The 24,958-nt window shown below is 36.9% G+C and overlaps 1 protein-coding gene across 1 annotated transcript in view; it reads left to right on the top strand.

Annotated features, from left to right (window-relative positions):
- Window positions 1–24,958, top strand: part of TNFSF18 (TNF superfamily member 18) — a 63,086-nt gene that overhangs the window by 28,980 nt on the left and 9,148 nt on the right. The window contains 2 exon segments of the mRNA XM_029933351.1: window positions 24,472–24,531; window positions 24,533–24,691. Coding sequence (XP_029789211.1) covers window positions 24,472–24,531; window positions 24,533–24,691 — 219 coding nt within the window.

Genomic DNA, 24,958 nt, shown 5'->3' with positions numbered 1-24,958 from the left:
ACTTGACTTCTATGTGCCTCAGTTTCCTTATTTGCAGAATGGATAAACATATCCTCCTTTCATCAAGTTATCTGTGAGAATTAAATGAAAATCTGTGTTGTAGCCTTCAGTAAAAACTAAAAAACTATTTAAAAAAAATAGGCCACCTTGAGTTATATTCTTAACTACTTGGCTAAGTTTAAATCTGTTCATGGTGGGATGATGACTGGAAAGAGCAGCTTTTCATCTGGAGTTGAATGACTCTTCATTTGAAGAGAAAGAAAGCCTACAGGAAGCCTGAAAGTTGTTTATAGTCTCCTGCATAATTTGAAAACTGACCTTTATTTTAACTGATTTTGTAGCAGAACATGGCTTTGGAAAGCTGTTCAATGTACTGCTTCAGGAAACCACCACCAAGTGACTGGAGGTAGGATGAAAGAACGAAATTCACTTGGCACCCCTTTGTTGTCACTTAAAAACCTAGGCATGTCTTTATAAAGTTCTTTTCTAGAAAAAGATGTAATTCATGTGGCCTAATTTTCACACTTTCATCTCTGACTTATACTATAATGGCTACTGGGAAAACCAAGATTGTCTCTAGCCATGGAATACATTTTTAAAAATGGAAAAGACTCAAAGCATACAGAGAAATTAACCTTATGATATCATCTCTATTTTATTATCAATTTCTTAAGTAGAAAGTATAATTTAGTTCATTAGCCAATTATTTTTTGGAACTAAAAATAGAAGTGGTTTAGTGTAGAGCACAGACTCTGAATCCAAACTATTGGCATTTAGATCCTGCTTTGCTACTAACAGTCTGACTTTGGGAAAACTATTTTAATTATCTTGTGTATCAGTCTTATCTGTAAAATGAGTACTTAAATTCTCTGTGCTTCAGTTTCTTCATCTGTAAGATGTAAACAGCAATGATACTTAACAATCATAAGATTGTTATGAGTATTCAGCACTTTAATACTTGTAAAGCACTTGCAATAGTGCCTAGCATGCACTAAATTCCTTATAAGTATTTGTTAACTAAATAATTATAAGCTAGTTAACAATGAAGGAAACACAGATAGATGCATATGCAGGTTGTTACAAAAGAGGAGCATAGTTTTTGGAGACAGGTTGAAATTTTGACTCAACCACTTGCTGACTGTGAAGATTTGGACCAATCACTTTTCCCATCTGAAGAATAAACTGCATAGTCACATTGTAGAATGCTGTGAGGTTTGAGCTAACCTGTGCAAATAACCTAATATAGTTCCTGGAACATGGGAGGAGAGCATGTTAGAAAAGTAACTATTTAGTATTGTCCTTAAAAATGGAAAGGTCTAAAGGAGATTACATGCATAACAGGAAGGATGTAGATTAGCCAACAGGAAGATTTTCTTGGCAATAAATCTTACCAAAGGTTGGAACAGTCGACAAGGAAAATGTGTGGACTCCCCCTTTAAGGCAAACCTTAATTCAATGATAGTTAGGCATCTGAATCAGTCTGGTTGGGTAGAATATAGATTCTAGAGACATATTCCACAAATTTCATTCCCTCCTCCTCCCTCCTTTCCTTCCGCCCTTTCTCCTTCCTTCACTTCTCACCCTTCCTTTGTTCCACACTGAGTGCTTATCATGTGCCCGACCTTATTCCAGGCGATGCAGGTACATATCGAGGTAGAATCCAGTTCCTGTCCTTCAGAGGGTCACTATTTACTGCCTGTGTTTTGTGAATGGAGAAGCTTTGCAGATGCCAAACATGAACCATAGATATTAAGGCCTGTTATTCTGACACCACTCTTTATTTCTACAAAGCACTTTCCTCCTCTCTGTTCTTCGAATCAATGAACTAAAATCTAAGCACCTATTATATATTCGGTGTTATAAAGAGCTCTGGGAATATAAAGTTCATTAACACAGACTCCTGCTCTCCAGATGCTCAAAATGTCATGGGAGAGATGGACATGCATACAGAGAATTGCTAGGCATCACTGACGTGCTGGAATAAAGACAAGGGCAGAGAGTAATAGGAATAGAGTAAAAAGTGTCTACATTTTCCAAGGAACACCAGGGAAGGCTTCAAAGTAAGGAAAGTGTTTTATCTGGGTTTAAAGGAAGAATTGATATTTTCTAGATGGAGAAGCAAGGACATTTCTAGGAAGAGAGAACATGAAGGCCTGAGTGCAAATCTGTGAGGGAAAGAGATATACTCTGTGATCTGTGGGTGAGGAAATGTGTAGACTGGTGGCAGGGAGGAAGCCATAACAACAGTTGACTGTAGGAAGATATTCAAGAAGGAGGTCAGGCTTGTCTTCTAGGCACTGAGAAGGCAACAGAAAGCAGCGCTTTGATCTATTTTTCAGGAATATATTGTTGGTGGCGTAGGAGAAAATGGTGAAATGGGCTGTTGAAGAGGCAAGGAAAACTAAAATGAGGGTTTAAACTAAGGGGAGGCGTAGGACTTACAGGCTAAATGTGCATGATTTGTAAACTAACAGAATCTTAGGGCCAAGGGAGAGAGGATTAAATATGGAAAGCAGCAGCAAGGATCCAGGAAGGAGAGCGTGATTGAGCGAGGTTCTCGCGTCCTTACAACCCTTGTGGCTGGCCCAGTTCCTCAGAGGTTAAATCTCTTGAGTTAAGATGTTATTTTACAAATGTCCTTCACGCTTTGGCACTCTTATAATAACAATGAGAAGAGGATGTAAAGTTCCCAGGAATATGGCACAACAATAACCGTGAAAACAGAAGTTTTGTCTAGAAAAAACCTTCTCATAGCTGTGGCTGTTGGTATAAAACTACTTGCATGTGAGGAATAAAGCGGCAATATGGGCACCGCTCATGTTGGTCCTCCCGCCCCCACCCTTTGACTCTCTTCTTTTCCTCATTCCCTTATCCTCATGTCCTTGCTTCTGAGAGCCCACGTGGTGCACTACAATTAAAGTGTATTCCAAGGTGTCAAGTTGGGGAATTAGAGGGACAGTAGAGTCAATCAATGGCCAATCCTGATTATAAAAGTAGGTTAGTGGGGAAAAAAAATATATATAGTTTGAACAGGAAAAGTTTGAGGAGCTATTTTAAGCTATTTCACAGTTTCACTATTGTGAATCCTGCTGCTATGAACATGGCTATACAAATATCTCTCTGATACTGTGTTGTATATTCTTTTGGGTGTATATCCAGAAGTGGAGTTGCTGGATCATATAGTAATTCTTTTTTTAGTTTTTTGAAGAATTGTTATACTGTTTTCTGCAGCAGTGGCACCATTTTACATTTTTCTTTTCTGTATGTCTTCTTCGGAGAAGGTTCTTTGCCCATTTTTAAATTGGGAACTTGTTTGTTACTGAGTTTTTGAATTCCTTGTATATTTTGTATATTAAATCCTTTGGATATGTGGTTTGCAAATATTTCTCCCATACCATAGGTTGCCTTTTCATTTTGTTAACAATATCTTTTTCTATGCTGAAGCTATTTATTTTTAATTTTTTTAATGTTTATTTTTGAGAGAGAGAGAGAGAGAGAGAGAGAGTGTGAGTCAGGGAGTGGCAGAGAGATAGGCAGACACAGAGTCCAAGGGCTCATACCCAGGAACTGTGAGATCATGACCTGAGCTGAAGTCAGACCCTTAACTGACTGAGCCACCCAGGTGTCCTTCTGCTAAAGCTTTTTGGTTTAATGTAGTCCCACTTGATTATTTTGTTTGTTAACTTTGTTTATGGTGTCAAATCCAAAAAATCATTGCTAGGACCAATGTGAAGAAGATTACTCCTGGTGTCTCCTTTTATAAGGATACTAATCCTATCATATCACAGCTCCACCCTTAATGACTTTAGACTTAATTGCTCCCTCAAAGGCCTCCTTGGTAAATAGAGCTACACTGGGAGTGAGGGCTTCAATGTAGGCATTTTGGGGGAACATGTTCAGTTCATAATATACATTTTGTTTACTCATTAATTTGTCAGTGGACACTTGGGTTGCTTCCATCTTTTTGGCTGTTGTGAATAATACTGTTGTGAACACAAGAGTACAAATATTTGTTCAATTCCTTCTTTCAATTCTCTTGAATGTATACCCAGAAGCAAAATGGCCGGATCCTACATAAATTTTATGTTTAGTTTTTTAGGAACTGCCATACTGTTTCACAGTGGCTGTGGTATTTTATATTCCCACCAGCAACAATACAAGGGTTCCAATTTCTCCACATCCTCACCAACACTTGTTATTTTGTTAATTAGTTAAATAGCTATCTTAATGGAGAGAACATCATATTTCACTGTGGTGTGTGATTTGCACTTCTTTAAGGTTATTCATCTTAGCATCTTTTCAGTGATTATTTGCCATCTGTACATTTTTAGAGAAATTCCTATCCAAGTTCTTTGTTTGTTTAGTTGGGTTTTTTGTTTTGGTTTTGAACTGTAGGTGTCCCTTATATAATCTGGATATCAGTCCTTTACCAGGTATATGATTTGCAAATATTCTCTCCCATTCTCTAGGTTAACTTTTCATTCTGTTGATGTGTTCTTTGATACAAAAAAGGTTTTAATTTTAATGAAGTCCAATTTATCTATTCTTTTATTTCCCTTGGGCCTTTGATGTCACATCCAAGAATCATTGCCAAATCCAATGCTATGAAGATTGTCCCTTCTATTTTCATATAAGAGTTTATAATTTAGCTCTTATGCTTAGATTTTGATCCTTTTGAGTTAATTTTCATATATGGTATATGGTAAGAATCCAACTTTTTTTTTTTTTTTGCTTGTAGGTACCTGGTCTTCAGCGAAACCATTTGGCCTTAGCTTTTCTTTTGGGGAGGTTTTTAATTACTGATTCAATTTTCTTACTAATTACAGGTGTGTTTAGATTTTATATTTGTTTATGATTTAAATTTAGTAGGCTATGTGTTTCTAGAAATTTGTATGTTTCATCTAGGTAATTCAATTTATTTGTGTACAATTATTCATAGTATTCTCTTATAATCCTTTTTATTCCTATAAAATTGTTAGTTATGTTCTCTCATTTCTATTTTTGTTATTTGAGTCTTCTCTTTTTTCTTAGTCAATTTAGATAAAGGTTTGCCAATTTGGTTGATTTTTAAAAAAAAATAAATCAACCCTTGATTTCATTGCTTTTCTCTATTATTTTTTATTCTTTATTTTGTTTAATCTCTGCTAATCCTATTATTCCATTCTTCCTACTAGTCTTGGATTCACTTTGTTCTTTTTGTAGTTCTTTAAGGTGTGAATTTAAGTGGTTGACTTGGGAATCTTCTTTTTAATGTAATCATTTACAGCTTAAGTGTTCCTTTCACACTGCTTTTTATGCATAACATTTTATTTTTTTCCTTTAAAAATTTTTTGGTTTTTTATTTATTTTTGAGAGACAGAGAGAGACAACACAAGCATGGGGGAGGGTCAGAGAGAGAGGGAGACACAGGATCTGAACCAGGCTTCAGGCTCTGAGCTAGCTGCCAGTGCAGAGCCCAATGAGGGGCTCGAACCCATGAATCATGAGATCATGACCTGAGCCGAAGCCAGTCGCTTAACTGACTAAGCCACCCAGGCGCCCCTCATTCTATTTTTTCTCAAGATATTTTCTAATCTCTCTTGTGATTTCTTCTTTGGCCCACTGATTGTTTGAATGCGTTGTTTAATTTCCACGTATTTGTGAATTTTCCAGTTTTCCTTCTGCTGTTGATTTCCAATTTCACTGCATTGGGACTGGAAAAGATATTTTGCATGATTTCAATCAATTAAAATTTACTGACTTGTTTTGTGGCTTAATATGTATGATATGAGCTGTGTGCACATGGGAGAAATGTTGTTGGGTGGAATTGTTCTGTGTATAATTGTTAGGTCCAACTAGTCAATAATGTTTTTCAAAACCTCTGTTTCCTTATTGATCAATAGTTATTCTTCCCACTGAAAGTGGGGTACTGAAGTCTTGTACTCCTATTCTGAAGCTGACCATTTCTCCCTTTAACTCTGTCAATATTTGCTTATTTCGGAGCTCTGATGCTTAGTGAAAATGTTTATAATTGCTCTTCTTGGTGACTTCACCTTTTTATTATTATATACGATCCTTCTTTGCCGCTGGTAACAGTTTTTAACTTAAAAGTCTATTTTGCCTAATATTAATCTAGCCCCCCTTGCTCTCTTTTGGTTACTTTGTATTGAACATATTTTTCCATTCTTCCACTTTCAACCTATGTGTGTCCTTAGGTGTAAATTGAGTATGCTGTACATAGCATAAGGTTGGATCATATTTTTATATCCATCCTACCAATGTGTGTCTTTTGATTGGGAATTTAGGCCATTACAATTAAAATTATTTAAATAATTACTGATAGAACTTACTATTGCCGTTTTGTTACTTGGCCATATCTGTATGTCTTACAGCTTATATGTCTCTTATTTTCTCCCTTACTGTCTTCCTTTGTGTTTAGTTGGTAATAACATGTTTTGGTTTCCTTCTCATTTCCTTCATATACATTCTCTAAATATTTTCTTTGTGGCTTTAATGGAGATCACGTAACACATTCTAAAGTTATAACAATCTATTTTAAACTGATAACAGCTTAACTTCAATCACATATAAAAATTCTACTCCCTTATAGCCCTAGCCCTCTGCACCTTGTTATTGATGTCACAAATTATATTTATATATTGTAATATCAATTAACATAGATTTATAGTTACAGAAGCTTTTTCAAATTAGCTCTTCCACTTGGTAATATGCATTTAAATTTTCCATTTCTTTTTATGGCATGAAAGTTAATTTCTTTCAGTGCTGAAAAAAATTCCATCGTCTGGATATATCATGGTTTATCCATTCACCCATTAAAGGACATCTTGGTTGTTCCTAAGTTTTGACAATTATAAATAAAACTGTTACAAACATCTGTGTGCAGATTTTTGAGTGGATATAAGTTTTCAACTCCTCTGACTAGTTTCCAGGGCCCTCCACAAAATTATTTGGTCAGTCTTTTGTTTACTTAGTGTTTCTACAGAGAAATGGGTATGTAGAGTTTTTGAGGCTGCCATCTTTCTGACAACACCTTCTTAAGAGTCATTTTGTAATCTGAGAAAAGGAGTAAGGACTAAACTCCAATGGACATGGTACTAAGAGAAATCAAGAAAGAATTCATAGAGATGCATAAAGATGAGACAAAAAGACACAGAGAAAACCAGAATAGAATGGTAGGCTGGAAACTAAGTTGAGAAAGGTTTCCAAGAAGTGGTTCGTTAATAATGTTAAAACCTACAAAGAGGTCAAATGAAATAATGACTGAGACAAGACCATTGGATTTGGTATTGTAAAATGATGGGGGTAGAAGCAATAGGTATGTAGCAATAGGTATGTAGGACCCCCAGTGGAGGAGTCTACCTGAACAGAGAAGCTGCATAGAATAATCACCATGGCTATCTAAAAAGTGAAATAAGTCAGGCGGAGAAGGACAGATACCATATGTTTGCACTCATAGGTCTAACAGGAAAACAGGAGAAACCTAATGGAGGACCAGAGGGAGGGGAAGAGGGAAAAGAGTTGGGGAGAGAGAGGGACGCAAAACTTGAGAGACTATTGAATACTGAAAATGAACTGAGGATTGAAGGGGAAGGGGGAGGGGGGAAAAGAGGAGGTGGTGATGGAGGAGGGCACTTGTGGGGAAGAGCACTGGGTGTTGTATGGAAACCAATTTGACCATAAACTATTTAAAAAAATAAAAAATAAAAAGTGAAACATGAATTGATATTTCATGCATGAGTCTTTAGCAAAGGCTTCATAGCTGAACAGAAAACCTCTCACCAAAACAATTCTAGCCAAAATGTTGTCTTCTATTTGACTTTCTCCATTTCTTAAAATACATATCTTCTGAGCATGTGTCACTTTATTGCTGCTGTTTTCAGGGATGCTTTTATGGGTAAACATTGAAGGCCAAAGACCCCCTTTCTTCATCCTATGAATTCCATTTAACTATCTTTATTTTCTGAACTTCCTTTTGTATAGCATCCTGCGATTTACTTATTTTTTAAAGAAATGAATTTATCTGTCTGTACATTAAATAGATCTTTTTTCTGTAAGTAATTTCTTTTTTCTTTTTATAGTTTATTGTCAAGTTGGTTTCCATATAACACCCAGTGCTCGTCCCCACAAGTGCCCTCCTCCATGTCCATCATCCCCTCCACCCCCTCTCTGCCTCCCGCCATCCTCCACTTTAAGGCCATAAGGAATTTCTACTTTGACAATATCTTATTTTCAGCTTTCTCATCTAAATCCAAATGTGTAAACTTGACTTTACATATCTTATTGGTCACAATTTTAAGGAACAAGCAAAGAAACAGTTCAAATGAGAGTAAGATGTTGGATCTGACTGCGGTAGGAACCAGTTAATTTTGTTTTGATCCCAGGCCAGAGAATGCACTTGGTCTCCTCAATGTTTGTTCTTGGCTTATAAATTGTAAAATATAGGACAAAATTTGTGAAAGGTAATAGGTAAGCTCATTCCTACTTGGAAAGATAATTCAAATGATATGTAACATTTGGCTTAAGAAGGATCAATATATTCTTTCACTTACTCATTCAGTCGCCTATACACATTTACTGAGCACCCATACTATGCGAGGTACAGTGAATATAAACACAGTCCTAGTCCTTCAGGGCTTGCAGTTTAACATACAGACACAAATACTATTATGGAGATAGGCACAATGCATCAAGGTAAGTGAAAGAGCACAACTAGACTGACAACAAACTCAAGAGTTGCTTGGAAGGCAGGCCAGCTGCTCAGTCCATTTTGGATGAGCTGATCATGATTATTCTTCTTGGTAAGAATCTAATCAGTGTATTTAGTTCTTTAACAGGATGTGGTTTTGTGGCATAGTTTATGTTTCAGCTTAGTTTGATATACATCAGGAAACATACAGGGTAATCAGTTCCTACAGGGTATCTAGTAAAATCCTGGTGATTATAAATGATTAAAAATCACAGGCAGGGTGCTACTGGGTCTCCAGTTTGGACAGGACTAATATGAGTCATGCTGTTTATACTACAGGACTTAGGCAACATGATGAGCACAAACACTGCTCTGCTTTCTTTCTTTGGTGTTACCTCAAAGCCATCAGCGGTCAGAATCTCATGGGAGAGAGAGGTTGCAGCATTATAGCCAGCTATGAGACCACCAGATCTCTGCTGTATAGTAATAATAAAAATGTTATCAGTGTTATGATGCCTAGGGGAAAAACAATCATGAAGTTAAATTTGAAGCAAAATATTCAACACAGACTTGGCTCTGGTGGTAGCTGATTCTGATTAGTTCAAGTAAAATGGGATGAACATATAGTACTTTTAAACTCAAGCCTTAGGAGCTGAATCTGGTCTGGGTGTTGCTATGTGATGATCTAATGTTAATAAGCCATCCATCCATCCATCCATCCATCCATCCATCCATCCATCCATCCAGTGTTCATTGAGAATCACCTATGGAACAGGCCTCAGATAGGTTTTGGTTGTAAAGAGATTTTTAAAAAATCACCACTAGATGTATAAGTAAGCAGATGATTATACTGTGGGATGGTAAATGCTTTAATATGAGTAAATATGATGAAGTTTGAGAGCAAATGGAAGAGGCACTTAACTAAGATGAAAAGATCAAGGGATGGTTTCTCTAGAAAGCTGTACCTAGTAGAATGTTAGAGGATCATAAGAATTGGCCAGCAGAAGATTATGAAGGGGAAAAAACTGGAGGGTGATTTTTGTCTAATAGCGGCCTCTCTGATACCCAAGCCAAAAGGATTCTTGGTGCCTCCCTGTATCTGAAGGTATTCTTATACTAACCTAGGTTCAGGTAGACTAAAAGCCGGATGGACCCCTAGGTAGCAGTTGGAAAAATATGTAGTTAGGCTCCATTGATAGCTAAAATGCAAAGGGAGATACTCAAATCAGAGGGCAGAAAGTTATCAGTGGAAAGGAGGAGGGGGAAAGGACAAAAGCAGGAAAGGAATGTGTTTTGTTTTGCAGAAACAGCAGTTCCCACCAAGGAGATGCCCATCTAGGTATTTCATTTGATAGGTCCTTGCTAAGTGTTTCACCTGACAGCACCTTATGTGATCTCCTTAGAGGGGAGAACCTATGTAGAAGCCCTTCACACCCCTGTCCCATTGTCCTGAAGTTATCTATAGCTGAATATAATACTAAGATCCTCCTGTGGGTGGGGTTTTCTGCCATTTTTGAACACACAGTGTGTTCACTAGCACTCTGATTTGCTAGGCATGTGCAATAATCAAAATGCTTAAAAACTTGTGTAAGTTCCTTAACATATATGCAAGCTTTCTGCTCCCACCCCCCCCCCAATTCACTGAATAATAGCTTCCTGTACTAACTCCATGGGGAGACAGTGCTTTGAGAACTATCTTTTGCCTCACCTCATTTCTTGTAACAAGTAATAAAAACTTCTTTGCTTTCACGCTTCCTTGGGCTGTTTCAACATAATGCACCTTAAGTAGTGAGTCCCTTGAGTTCAGTTACATCTTCCTTTTAGGGAAAACTGGGAGATGGGCATTTTTGCCTACTCTCTCTGCATCTGGCCCAGGTGTAAAGCCAATGGGGGTGCTTCTGTGTCCATTAAGAATGCCTTGTTTGCCATAGTCCTATGGGATTCGTGAATGCAAGTTCCACTAGCTATGACAGCAGGGTTATCCAGAAGCTCATCCCTTGGACAGCACGCACAAAAGCTGGGGTACCAGTCATGTGTACAAGCTTCATTCAGGGAGATACTGGTGATGTCGCCTGAGCAAGAGGGAGAGGGCAGGAGATGTGTTCACAAGCTTCCCTGGTCGCTGGGGCAGATCTCAGTGAGCCCTTAGCAGCATGCTAAATTAGACAATTGACCCTCAGGCAGCAGCTTTAGAAGTATTGAAATTGACCCTTCTCAGGTGAAGGCTGGGAAGTGGGCATTTACCTGCTCACTCTGCACTGAGCTCTGTGGGGATAGCTGGCTGAAGACAGTTTCTTTGTTCACTAGAGTTCTGTGGGAATTGTGAATGGAAGACCCACTGGTTATCACAGCCAGGTACTCCAGGGTTAGGAGGTAGCAGCTAAAGCTGAAGTGAAGATACATGTACAAGCCCCTTCCTGGGAGATACTGGTGATTTGAAGGAGGCTGGAGGGATAAAATGGGGGAAGCCTCCAGTGGCTTCCCTGCTTTCTGAAGAGGACGGCAGTTAACTTCTGGATGTGTACTAAATAAGAACCCTGACCTTTAAGCAGCAGCTTTTATTTTTTATAGTTAATTACTAAGTTGGTCTCCATATAACACCCAGTGCTCTTCCCCACAAGTGCCCCTCTCTATAACCATCACCCCCTTTCCCTTCCCCCCTCCCTCTTCAGCCCTCAGTTTGTGCTCAGCATTCAAAAGTCTCTCATGATTTGCCTCACTCCCTCTCCCCAACTCTTTTCCCCACCTTTCCCATTCCCATGGTCTCCTATTATGTTTCTCCTGTTAGACCTGATTGACAACATATGGTATCTGTCCTTCTCGGCCTGACTTATTTCACTTGGCATGACTCCCTCTAGGTCCATCCATATTGCTACAAATGGCCAGATTTCATTTTTTCTCATTGCCATGTAGTACTCCATTGTGTGTGTGTGTGTGTGTGTGTGTCTGTGTGTGTGTGTGTGTGTGTGTATCACATCTTCTAGATCCATTCATTGGTGGACACTTAGGCTCTTTCTGTAATTTGGCTATTGTTGAAAGTGCTGCTATGAACATTGGGGTGCCCCTCTGCATCAGCACTTCTGAATCCCTTGCGTAGATCCCCAGCAGTGCTATTGCTGGGTCATAGGGGAATTCTATTGATAGTCTTTTGAGGAACCTTCACATTATTTTCCAGAGCAGCTATAACAGTTTGCATTCCCACCAACAGTGTAGGAGGATGCCATTTCTCCACATCCTTGCCAGCATCTACAGTCTCTTGATTTGTTCATTTTAGCCACTCTGACTGGTATGAGGTGGCTTTGATTTGTATGTGGTTTTGATTTGTGTTTCCCTGATGCTGAGTGATGCTGAGCATCTTTTCATGTGCCTGTTGGCCATCTGGATATCCTCTTTGGAGAAGTGTCTGTTCAAGTTTTCTGCCCATTTCTTCACTGGATTATTCGTTTTTTGGGTATGGAGTTTGGTGAGTTCCTTGTAGATTTTGAATACTAGCCCTTTATCCGATATGCCATTTGCCACTATCTTTTCCCATTCTGTCGGTTGCCTATTAGTTTTTTTGATTGTTTCCTTTGCAGTGCAGAAGCTTTTTATCTTGATGAGGTCCCAATAGTTCATTTTTGTTCTTGATTCCTTTGCCTTTGGGGATGGGTCAAGTAGGAAATTGCTGCGGTTGAGGTCAAGGAGGTTATTATCTGCTTTTTCCTCTAGGATTTTGATGGTTTCCTGTCTCACATTCAGGTCTTTTATACATTTTGAGTTTATTTTTGTGTATGGTGTAGGAAAGTTGTCTAGTTTCATTCTTCTGCATGTTGCTGTCCAGTTCTCCCAGCACCACCTGCTAAAGAGGCTGTCTTTTTTCCATTGGATACTCTTTCCTGCTTTGTCAAAGATTAATTGGCCATACATTTGTGAGCCCAGTTCCGGGCTCTCTATTCCATTCCATTGGTCTATGTGTCTGTTTTTGTGCCAATACCATACTGTCTTGATGATGACAGCTTTGTAGTAGAGGCTAAAGGCTGGGATTGTGATGCCTCCCATTTTGGTTTTCTTCTTCAATATCACTTTGGCTATTCAGGGTTTTTTATGGTTTTATACAAATCTTAAGATAATTTGTTCTAGCTTTGAGAAGAATGCGGGTGCTATTTTGGTGGGGACTGCATTGAATGCATAGATTGCTTTGGATAGGAATGACATTTTAACCATGTTTATTCTTCTGATCCATGAGCACAGAATGTTTTTCCATTTCTTTGTGTCTTCTTCAATTTCTTTCATAAGCTTTCTATAGTTTTCATCATATAGGTCTTTTACATTTTTTGGTTAGGTTTATTCCTAGGTATTCTATGGTTTTTCCTGCAATGTGAATGGGATCAGTTTTCTGGTTTCTCTTTCTGTTGTTTCATTTTTGGGGTATAAAAATGAAAACAATTTCTGAACATTGATTTTGTACCCTGTGACTTTGCTGAACACATGGATCAGTTCTAGAAGGCTTCTGGTGGAGTCAATCAGATTTTCCATTTAGAGTATCATGTCACCTGTGAAAAGTGAAAGTTTGACTTCATCTTTGCCAATTCTGATGCCTTTTATTTTCTTTTGTTGTCTGCTTATGCTAGGACTTCCAGCACTATGTTAAACAACAGTGGTGATAGTGGACATCCCTGTCATGTTCCTGATCTCAGGGGGAAAACTTTTTCCCCATTGAGGATGATATTAGCTGTGGGCTTTTCATAGATTGCTTTAATAATGTTTTCTTCTATCCCGACTTTCTCAAGGGTTTTTATTAAGAAGGGATGTTGTATTTTGTTAAATGGTTTTTCTGCATCTATCGACCAGATCATATGGTTTTTATCTTTTCTTTTGTTATTGTGATGTATCACGTTGATGGATTTATGAATATTGAACCAGCCCTGTAACGCAGGAATGAATCCCACTTGATCATGATGGATAATTCTTTTTATGTGCTGCTGAACTCGACTTGCTACTATCTTGTTGAGTATTTTTGCATCTGTATTCATTGAGGATATTGGCCTGTAGTTCTCTTTTTTTGTTGGATCTCTGCCTGGTTTGGGAATCAAAGTGATGCTGGCTTCATAGAATGAGTTTGGAAGTTTTCTTTCTATTACTAGTTTTTGGAATAACTTGAGAAGGATGGGTGTTAACTCTGCTTTAAATGTCTGGTAGAACTCCCCTGGGAATCCATCAAGCTCTGGGCTTTTATTCATTGGGAGGTTTTTGATAACTGATTTGATTTCTTCCCTGGATATGGGTCTGTTCAGATTTTCTATCTCTTCTCGTTTGAATTTTGGTAGTGTGTTTAGGGATTTGTCCATTTCTTCTAGATTGTCCAGTTTGTTGGCATATAATTTTTCATAGTAATCTCTGATGATTGCTTGTATTTCTGAGGGATCGGTTGTAATAAATCCATTTTCATTCATGATCTTGTCTATTTGGGTGTTCTCTCTTTTCTTTCTGAGGAGCTTTGCTAGAGGTTTATCAATTTTGTTTATTTTTTCAAAAAACCAACTTTTGGTTTTATTGATTTTTTTCAACAGCTTTTTTGGATTCTATATTGTTTATTTCTGCCCTGATCTTTATTATTTCTCTTCTTCTTCTGGGTTTGAGGTGCTCTTGCTGCTCCCTTTCTAGTTTCCTTAGGTACTCTGTTAGATTTTCAGTTTGCACTTTTTCTAGTTTGTTGAAATAGGCCTGGATTGTAATAAACTTCCCTCTTAGGACTGCCTTTGTTGTGTTCTAGAGCATTTGGATTGTTGTATTTTCATTTGTTTCCAATTTTTAAAAAATTTCCTCTCTAATTGCCCAATTCACCCAATCATTCTTCAGTAGGGTGGTTTTTAACCTCCACATTTTTGGAGGTTTCCCAGACCTTTTCCTGTGGTTGATTTCAAGTTTCATAGCATTGTGATCGGAAAGTATGCATGGTATGATCTCAATTCGTTTGTATTTATGGAGGGCTGTTTTATGACCCAGTGTGTGATCAATCTTGGAGAATGTGCCATGCACACTTGAGAAGAAAGTGAACTCCTTAGCTTCAGGATGCAGAGTTCTAAATACATCTATTAATTTCATATGTTTCAGTGTGTTGTTCAGGTCCACTGTTTCTTTAGTCATTTTCTGTCTGGTTGACCTATCCATTGTTGTAAGTGGAGTATTAAAGTCCCTTGCAATTAACACATTCTTATCGATGAGATTGTTTCTGTTTGTGATTAGTTGTTTTATGTATTTGGGTGCTCCCGAATTTGGCTCATAGATGTTTATAATTGTTAGCTCTTCCTGATGTAGAGGCCCTGTAATTATTATATAATGTCCTTGTTCATCTTTTGTTACCTGCTTTAAAGCCCAATTTATCCAATATAAGTATGGCTACTCCATCAAGCAGCAGCTTTTAATATTAATAGATCCTTTTCAGAGAAAGACTGGGAGATGGAGATTTCTTTGCTTCTACTAAGCCCTGGGGTATAGCTGTAGGAGTCCTCTAGAGCCTGTTACCAATTGTGTCTTTTTTTGGATTGGTCTTTTGGGTCTCTGAATACAAGCCCAGTGGCTTCAAAGTGAGGTGCTTTGGAGGAACATCCTTGGGTGTCAGTCTTCAAATTTGGGGTGCTAAACGTGGAGTCCAAATCCTTCACACCTGATGGAGAAGCTGGGAGTTGAGGGTTCTGTCCCAATTGTATATTCCTATGGTAGAAATGGGATTTACGATGACAGTATGTCTCAGCCTTTCCCACCAGTTTCAATATGGTAGGTAATCAATATTCAATGTGTAGTAGTTGTGCAGATAGTTTCCAGATTTCTTTCAGAGGAAATTGTTTTATGTGTAGCTGTGCAGCTGGTATATATGGGGGAGGAGGTGAGTTCAGAAACCTCCTATCTCACTGTCTTGTATCAGAACTAGTACTACAACATTTTAAGTAAGTATTTTATTACTTAGAGAAATACTAGTAGTTCATAAAGACTTTTAAGTAGTGTCCACAGTTCCCTCATTGGAAAAATGAAAGAGTTAAAGTAATCATTTCCTGCTTTTACATTCGAGGCTTGCAGGATCACAAAAGAACATCCTAAGGATCCCATCTGTACACTCACATACTAGACTCAAAAGTGTCTGAATTCTCTATGTCATTTAGATATGTGAACACAGCAACTAAATAAACACTATACAAATTTGGCTACTTTATAGTTTGATTCATTTCCCATCATAAATTAATGTGTGTGGTGTATGTGTCTATGTGAGTGTGCATGAAACAAACAGAAAACTCTTTGAACCAGAGAATAAAATAAAACAAATAGTCAAGTATGAAGTGGTCTGGTGAATTCAAATTCAAAGACAAGAAAGCATTCTAAACATCTCATATTTGTATAAGGCTTTAAAGTTTTCAGAGCTAGAATCTGGAATTCTTGACCTCTTGGCTGGGTTCTTTGTACCTTATCAAAGTGCTTTCCTGAAACTCTTTCTCCTATCTCATAACACAGCAGAACAACACTAGCTGGGAAGGTCTGGCTTCTCCATGTCCACCACCTCCAGACACTATGCAAGACTGAGGTGGACAAATTGCAGTTGGACTTGGAAAAGGGAAATGATGGAAAGTCAGAGCCATTTCTCCTTTCCTTAGCTCATTCACTTCAGAAGTCCACACCATTTAGTTTTCCATTTACTGGCAAACCACTGCTTTATTTATTTGGAGAAATACAGTTGGTGGTGAATTTACATACTCCCTACTTGAAACCTAAAATAGCCTTATCCATAGGTTGACTTCAAACCAGTATGGTCGAGTCCTTATTATGAGCTACTCAACTCCTATTTCAAAGACAAAGTGCTCAATCAATGTTAGCTGTTATTGCTGCCATGATTTCTCTCAATATTACTATCAGTAGAATCTTCACACCAGTCTTTGTGTTTTTAGCACACTTGAAATAATCTGTCATCATTGCCACAATAATTGTCCTATCTTCTCTTTGAACTTTCTGTGACCTCTATTTTCTTCTACATTGAAACTACTGCAACTAACCTACAATTCTAGCTAGCTCTACATTTCTTATTTTATTAGTACTCCCTCTGACTGTGTTTGCCCATAAATTTTACTATTATTGCTCTCATCCTTAAATCAAGGATTAAATTAAAAATAGATGTATGCTATACATACAGTGTTGGAATGTAAAGAAACTTGTTTCTCAGTTGACATCATTTTCTGCTAAAAAAAATTGAACACCATGGGGAAATTATGTGACTGGAAATACTTTTGATATTCCCACCACAATGAATATTTTTATCCTAATTTAAAATTTAATCCACAGTTGGTCCCTTCTGCAAACCTGAGACATTTTGAGACAAGGAGAAATAAAAAAAAAAAAGAATATGAAATTGAATACAGAGCCAAAGATAATGTCTGCTTAAAAAGATACTATTATTTACTAGGAGCTTTCCCTTCAAAAGTTGTATTAGATGTTATATTCAGAAGTTGAGCACTTCAGGGTCCTTAACACTGCTAATTGTTTCTGAGTTTAAAATCCTTCTCTTACCAAAGAAGTTAAATGGATCTGGATTTGAGTTTGTAGTTTTGTTACTTTGGTTAAGTTGTTAACATCTCTTAAACTCCATGTTCTCATTCATAGAATATGATTAACATGGGCTCCTATGGAATGCTGATGTAAGGATTAAAGAAACCTAACCATGCATGTGAGAGTTTACACTTCAAACACAGTGCCAAGAAGAGAGCAGGCTTTTAATATATGTTTCCTTATTTTCACACTTCATAATTTTCTATCCTTTTTTTCTATGGTTTATATTTGAAATCAGGACTCAGTGATGTTGCAATCAAAGAGGGTGGTGTCTGACATGATCTATGAATGCACAGGATGAGGGACCAGAAGAGGATGTAAGAGGCTGTGTACGTGTAGGGAGGAGAATATCCTTATTTTCAGCCAAAAATATTTCATTTATGCTTATTAAGTGGCAAAACCCCTGAAATGATCTGGGCCTTATCTTAGTATAATGTTCATAGCTAACTTCTCAGGGTTGTTTGTTCTTTATTTAGCAAATGGAAACTGCCTGCTACCTTGGTTGGCGCCATTCCATCAAACAACATTCCACAATGTTGTCTGATTCAGTGTTTTTTCCATTGGCACACTAGCCTGAGATTTCCTCTTCATGATGGAACATCCTACTGTATTCATGGCTAGCGTCACCAAACTGGATAGACAAGTCCTTTGGCTTGAACAACTCTAGATGCTTTGCCAGTTCTCACCTGAATTGAATTAACTGGTAACTCTGGGGAAGTTATATAAAATCACACGAAAAAGATAAGTGAAAATTATCTTGGAATTGAAACAAGTTGGGAAGGATCAAATGTTAAAAAAAATCAGCAATTAACCAGACAATGGATTCTTTAAGATCAGAGACCCTGCCTTACTACTTCTGATGTCTCCACTACCAAGTAAAGTGTCTGAGAAACTGTAAGACTACACACACACACACACACACACACACACACACACACACACACACTTGAACATATGTTAAGTATATATTTATACATTATACTACAAGTAATGCATCATTATATATAATGCTGTTTCAGAAACTATCAATATAACACACACATTATATATTAATATATTCACTGAATTATAATTGTTTCGCTTAGGGGCATGGTATATTATTAATTTTTTTTCCATCTGGTCAACCTCTCTTTTCAGGTATGTATCTCAGCCCCGATATTGCCTCTGTTATAAAACTTCCCGTAACCATCAATAAGGTCAGATAGTTTGTTCTCATCCCACTATCACACTTTTTTCTGTAATGGCCTTGTATATTTGTCTCTTTCCTGAGCCACCTATAAAAAGCAAGTCAAACCAGACAAAAAAAGCAATGCAAAATTTGAATAATTACTTCCTGCTGGGAATCTGGACTAAAAATACATTTTCCATTACGCAAAATGGCACACCATTTCCTCTGTAAAACCATCAAACATCACCTTAGAAGCCATAATGAATGAGCATTGCTGTTAAATCATATCTTGCCCAAAAGATCACATAGATCATCAGAGAAGCATGAGTTTTGCATACCTATCAACCTACCTGAAATAAGAGGGTCTTAATCTTTCTAAGACTAAGCAATCCTCAAATCTCCTGGATTTCTTTGGGTAGCTCTGGAAAAAAGGATATATTTTTCCTTTTATTTTTCTACTCAGTCTTCCCCTTTGACAAACTACTACATGCCTGTTCCACCAGTAGAGAATGGTCATTATGTGTACTGGATTCAACACCCAACTGTGACATGTGTTCATACAGAAACCTATGTGACACTTTATCTACTGGTTTTCCATTTTTATTATTGGACTTACATGATTCAATTTAGATATTCTGGTTCATGGCTAGACTTGTTGGTTTTGGCAATGGGAACCTAAATGAGTAAGGAAAGTTTGTGACTTTTCTAATATGAAATGAATCCAAAATATTAAAAAAGGATATGTTTTCCCTCCTTTTCATTTAGAAAACATTATTGATTGTCTTCTATGTACCAAGTACATTGTTAAGAACTTGATAACTGATGGGCAAGTATTTCCACAGTGGCTGCAACTGTTCACATTCACATCAATAGTGCACAAGGATTCCTTTTTCTCCACACCCTCACCAACACATGTTTCTTGTTTTTGATTTTGGCCATTCTGACAGGTGTGAGGTAATATGTCATTATAGTTTTGATGCATTTCTCTGATGACGAATGACATTGAGCATCTTTTCACATGTCTGTTGGACGTCTACACATATTCTTTGGAGAAATGTCTGTTCACGTCTTCTGGCCATTTTTTTAAAATTGGATTATTTATTTTGTGGATGTTGAGTTTTATAAGTTCTTTATAAATCTTGGATACTAATCTTTTATCAGATATGTCATGTCATTTGTAAATGATTTTTCCCATTCCATAGGTTGCCTTTTAGTTTTGTTGATTATTTCTTTCACTGTGCAGAAGCTTTTTATTTTGATGTAGCCCCAATAGTTTATTTTTGCTTTCATGTGCCTTGCCTCAGGATACATATCTAGGAAAATGCTGCTATGGCTAGTGTCAAAGAAATTACTGCCTGTGCTCACTTACAAGATTTTCATTGTTTCAGGTTTCATATGAATGATTAATCCATTTTGTTTGTGTATGGTGTAAGAAAGTGGTCCAGTTTTTTTTTTTTTTTGCATGTAACTGTCCAGTTGTCTCAACATCATTTGTTGAAGAGTCTATCTTTTTTCCATTGGATATTCATTACTCCCTTGTTGGAGATTAATTAACCTAATATTTGTGGGTTTATTTCTGGGTTTTCTATTCTGTCCTATTGATCTATTTATCTATTTTTGTGCCAGTACAATACTTTTCTGATTACTGCAGCTTTATAATACAATTTGAAGTCTGGAATTGTGATACTTGAAGTTTTATTTTTATTTTTAAGACTGCTTTGGCTATTTGGGGTCTTTTGTGGTTCCATACAAATTTTAGGATTGATTGTTCTAGTTCTGTGAAAATGCTGTTGGTATATTGATAGGGATTGCATTAAATCTGTAGATTGCTTTTAGTTGTATAGATATTTTAACATTATTTGTTCTTCTAACCCATGAGTGTGGAATGTCTTTCCATTCCTTTGTATAGTCTTGAATTTCTTTCATCAGTGTTTTATAGTGTTCAGAGTACAGGTCTTTTCACCTCTTTGGCTAAACTTATTTGTAGATAAAGATTTTATTGTTTTTGGTGCAATTGCAAATTGAATTGTTTTCTTAACAGTCACTTTCATTTTCTGCTACTTCATTATTAGTGTATAGGGATGCAACAGATTTCTGTACATTGATTTTGTATCCTGTGAGTTTACTGATTTCATTTATCAGTTCCAGGGTTCTTTTTGGTGGAGTCTTTAGTATTTTCTCTATAGTGAAATAGTGAAAGAGGGAAAGCATAATTTGAGTTTCAACTATTTTCTAGACCATCTTGATTAAGGTTGTTCTTAATTCCTTAGAGAGGAGGATCTGGAGATTTATATGAGAAGTCTCTGTATGTATTTTGGAATTTATTGTACATATAACATATGTGTATAAATATGCTATATATATTTCTGTTTCATGAACTGTATGTAACTCTCTTTATAAAGTGTTTATTAATCTTAACAGATACTGTTATTACTTTTAAAAAATTCTGATTTTAAGACCCTATTTATGTATCATGTCTATATTCTTTCTTTTTTCTTTCTATCTATCTGTCTGTCTATCTATCTATCTATCTATCTATCTATCTATCTATCTATCATCTATTAACTATCTATTGATATAACTTCAAGCCAAATGGGTCCTATTTGTTGTAAGATGAATACGCTGATATCTAGAGTAGACAAAATCAGATGTGCATATTCCTCACTGAGTTCCTGTATATAGAATATTTCTGACTGAAAATGCTACAACATACACTATCACAAGGATTAAGTCATGTTAAATAGTGTGTAAAGGAATGTGACAAGGAGTGTAGACCTGAGTAATACAGGATTTTGGAGGAATATGATGTCCATCTAATATTTTCTCACAGATTTTAATACATATCCCATTGTATCTACTCCACACAGCAATGACTTGGCATTATATCAGCATAGAGAGATAGGAAAATGTGAATTTTAGAATCCAAAAGATGGAGAGATTCAATCTCTGTTCTATCAGTATGGGCAAGTGATTTATCCTCTCGAATGCCAGTCTCTTCATTTTTACACATGGAGATGTCCATTACAGAGATGTAATCATTTGTGCACATAGAAGATACACAATAGGTTCCCAATTCATTTTAGTATAATGTGGTCAATAACTGAACTAGAGCCAAGTTTCCACATCTATAATTCATTTGAATTCAAAATCATGAATACAGTTTAAATAGCTTAATCAAGCATATTTTATCTGCTTTCTCAAAATCTGAAAAATATAGAAAGACTTTTTTTTACTAGTTTTTCTGAAATTCCTCATTTTGCAGCTCTTGAGTAAGAGCTATTAGATCCATTCAAAAATTTGGCATTTTGCCTTTGTTCATATTGAGCTTTTAAAAAGTTTTCTAACTTTTGCCAATGTTTTTACATCTGAACATTACTCAGGTTTTAGGGCTCCCTCAGGAAAGATCTCCCTCCTTTCTTCTCTCAATCCATTTCCAACCCGTGTCCTCAACTATTTTATCTAGATCTTTTGTCCTCTGAGGCTCTGTCCTCTAGTATTCATTTGGGCACCTGCTTCCCTGTGTTTAAGGTTTTAAATTAGTTGGGTGACAAAATTCCTCAACACCTGTGGCTTTTTGTAACCCTCAAAGTTTTTTTTACCACAGCAACTGGCTCACAGTACATGTTCGACATGATTTTTTGCTGCTTGTACTTAATTAAAAAAAAAAAAATCTCATTCTAAGTGTGTGAGCCAGCGACAAGTATTAAATACAAAAGCTTGAGTTTTGTGCTCTTGTACCTCTTGTCAAATCCTAAGCTGTCACATCTGAGATATTTATTCTTATGGCTGACACCAAAAAGGTACCAATGATGACTTATTATTCCAAAATTTCAAGAAGCCTTCCCTCCTATCACTTTCCTAACTTGAAATTCCTTCAGTTTTGAATGCTGTTTCATGAAAATAAGCTCTGGGATGTATTCTTCTTGAGATAAGCATGTTATCTTAAGATAATTTCATTAGGTTAAAATAATCATCGAGTATATAGCAGTGCCCAGCCTTGGCTAAGGGCAGGAGGAGGAACTGGATTTTATTTGGAGCAGCTCCTCATTTGAATCAATGTTTACTGAAGTGAGTAAGCAGAGGCACTTCCATCTAAAACTTGGAGAGGAGACAGGAGAAGGAGCAGTTCAGAGAGGCAGAGTGCCTGCACATTACAGATGTGACAGGAGTATGGACAACGCCCCATTCTTTGGTCAGGGTTGTTCATCTCTGCATCTCCACATCTAGCACAGTCACAGAACACTGCTGTGCTGAAAACCTGTTCCTGTGTGACTCTGGGCTCTTCTCCAGACAGTTTATCGGTCAAGGTGAAACAGAGGGCCAAGCTAAAACTATGACCACATAGTGGGAAGTATTGCTACAAAGAGCATGGTTTCTCAGAGCTCAGCTTCCCTTTCCACTATACCCACCATTGATGATGTGATCCACCACTCAGCCTCTATTATCCTAGCTTCCTCTTCCATAAATGAGGATCTTAAATCTCTAACCTTTTCCTCCCTCATTTGAACAACAACAACAACAAAAAACTTTGATCCTCTCAGATTAAAAAAAAAATTCTCCAAAATACTTTCATTTAAACTCCTTTTGCTTAAATGAACTTCAGTTGAATTAACACCATCATAAATATTTCTTTTAAATCATTCTTTTCTAGGATTTTATGATTGGCTCAGTCTTGAACACCTCCAAGAGGGGTGGAAAAGAGAGACACTGTTACAGAATATCTCCTATGAGCCAAATTTTTCTTATTTATTTCATTCTCACACCTTACAAAATGGAATTTTCTCCATCTTTAAAAGTAAGGACATATAAAAGTCAAGTAGCTTGCTGAAGGACAGGTAAGGGCTGGGAAGTACCAGGCTCTGCTCTCAGGTCTGATTTAAAAATCCATGTTCTTTCTAGTATTTGGTGCTGCCACTAAACACCAAAGTAGGTATTCCATTTAACAGATGGAAAGACTGACATACTGAGAACCAGGCACTTCCTAGGTTTTATAGTAAATTGACATTTCTGATGCCAGGAAGAAACTCAAATATATTAGAGTAGAGTATAAGCTCACATAACAGGGTGTAGGTAAATATTTTTTTGTATGATAATTTGATGCCAGCATTGAATTTTCAGGGTTTTAAAATGATGAAATTTGAGAGAGCTGAGTTTGTTGTATTTATATTTTTTAAAGGCCTTATGTTGTTTTAATTCTTAATTGTTTTCTAACTGGGATGAATTTGTGGTAGACTCTGACTCCACTTAGCTTTAGTTTTCAACACAAATAAGGGAGTGAAGTGCAGCATTGCTATAATGATGGTCTCTAAATGTGTACAGTTCGAGATATACTATTATTACACAGTGTGTACAACGCTGAAATAAACACTGGGCTTTCCAAAAACAGTGCTTACAAAACAACTAATTGTAATCTGCCTTTGTTCTGCCTGTGGGGTTTGTCTCAGGATCTGCCAACTGATTTCTTATGCTATATAAACAACCTTAAAAAAAGGGTGGGGGCTTACTTTGTCACAGTTGAAAAAATACAAAAGCCAAATAAATGTGTATTTCAGCTAACTGCAAAAAGAAAAGAAAAGAAAAAGAAATTCTAGTACTGCAGTTGTTTTCCAGAGACTATTTCAAAATGAACATATGTAAGAAATTGATTAAATTCTTTATTTTTTTCAAACCATGCACCCTAGCCTCCCTAGCTCCCCAATCACTGCCTTACACATGCCTGGTATCTTGAATATGATACGGCTTGATTTTGAACTTTATTTCATCTTATAAAAGTTATTTTCTTATCTGAAAATAATTTGTAATGCTGTATAGCACTGTACTTCCTTGTGCTTTAGGAAAGATTTTTTTTCCTCTGAACATTCCTTGTGTTAGTTTTTTTCATCCTGCCTGTGTTGGCTTTAAGCCTCTGTTCCTTTCAGGCGTTTGGTCTGGTGCCAAACGAGAGTCAGCACTTAGCCCAAAAGTATCATTTTCCAACACACAGAATCAGAAGGAAAACCCCGCCTCTTACACCCACTATTAATTACCATACCACAAAACTGACTAGTTGCATCATTGGCCCATCACTTGTGAATTTCTGCTTTCCAGAGCTCTTATTCCTGCAAAGAGTAAGTTTGAGCCACATGGAAGACATGCCTTTAAGCCACTCAGGTCCTCAAGGGACACACAGACCATCCTGGAAGCAATGGCTCCTCTACTCACCAATAGTTATTTTGCTGTTTCTTTGCTCCTTCAGTACACTAATTCTTACTTTTCTTCCACTCAAGGTAAGGAGATAGTAAATACTTAAGGTTGCTATTTTTCTTATGTAAGTATAGTTAATTTCATTCAGTACTGTTACAGCTGTTTGGAAGAAAGAGACATGTGGGTACAGATAATGTAAACAGATTTTTCAATTTTCATGTCAATGTGGCTTTTGAAGTTTACTTAAATGTTTTGAAATGAAAGGTATTAGAAAATGCTAAATGTTAGCTGCATCACTGAGTTAGAGAGAATCACTTAATTAAACCAGTCAATTGACAGATGCCTTGAAA

Source organism: Suricata suricatta, chromosome 3 (assembly GCF_006229205.1).
Source record: "Suricata suricatta isolate VVHF042 chromosome 3, meerkat_22Aug2017_6uvM2_HiC, whole genome shotgun sequence".
NCBI classification, from domain to species: domain Eukaryota; kingdom Metazoa; phylum Chordata; class Mammalia; order Carnivora; family Herpestidae; genus Suricata; species Suricata suricatta.
The sequence above is the reverse complement of the archived record's forward strand: the minus strand, read 5'-3'. Positions and strand labels throughout refer to the sequence as shown.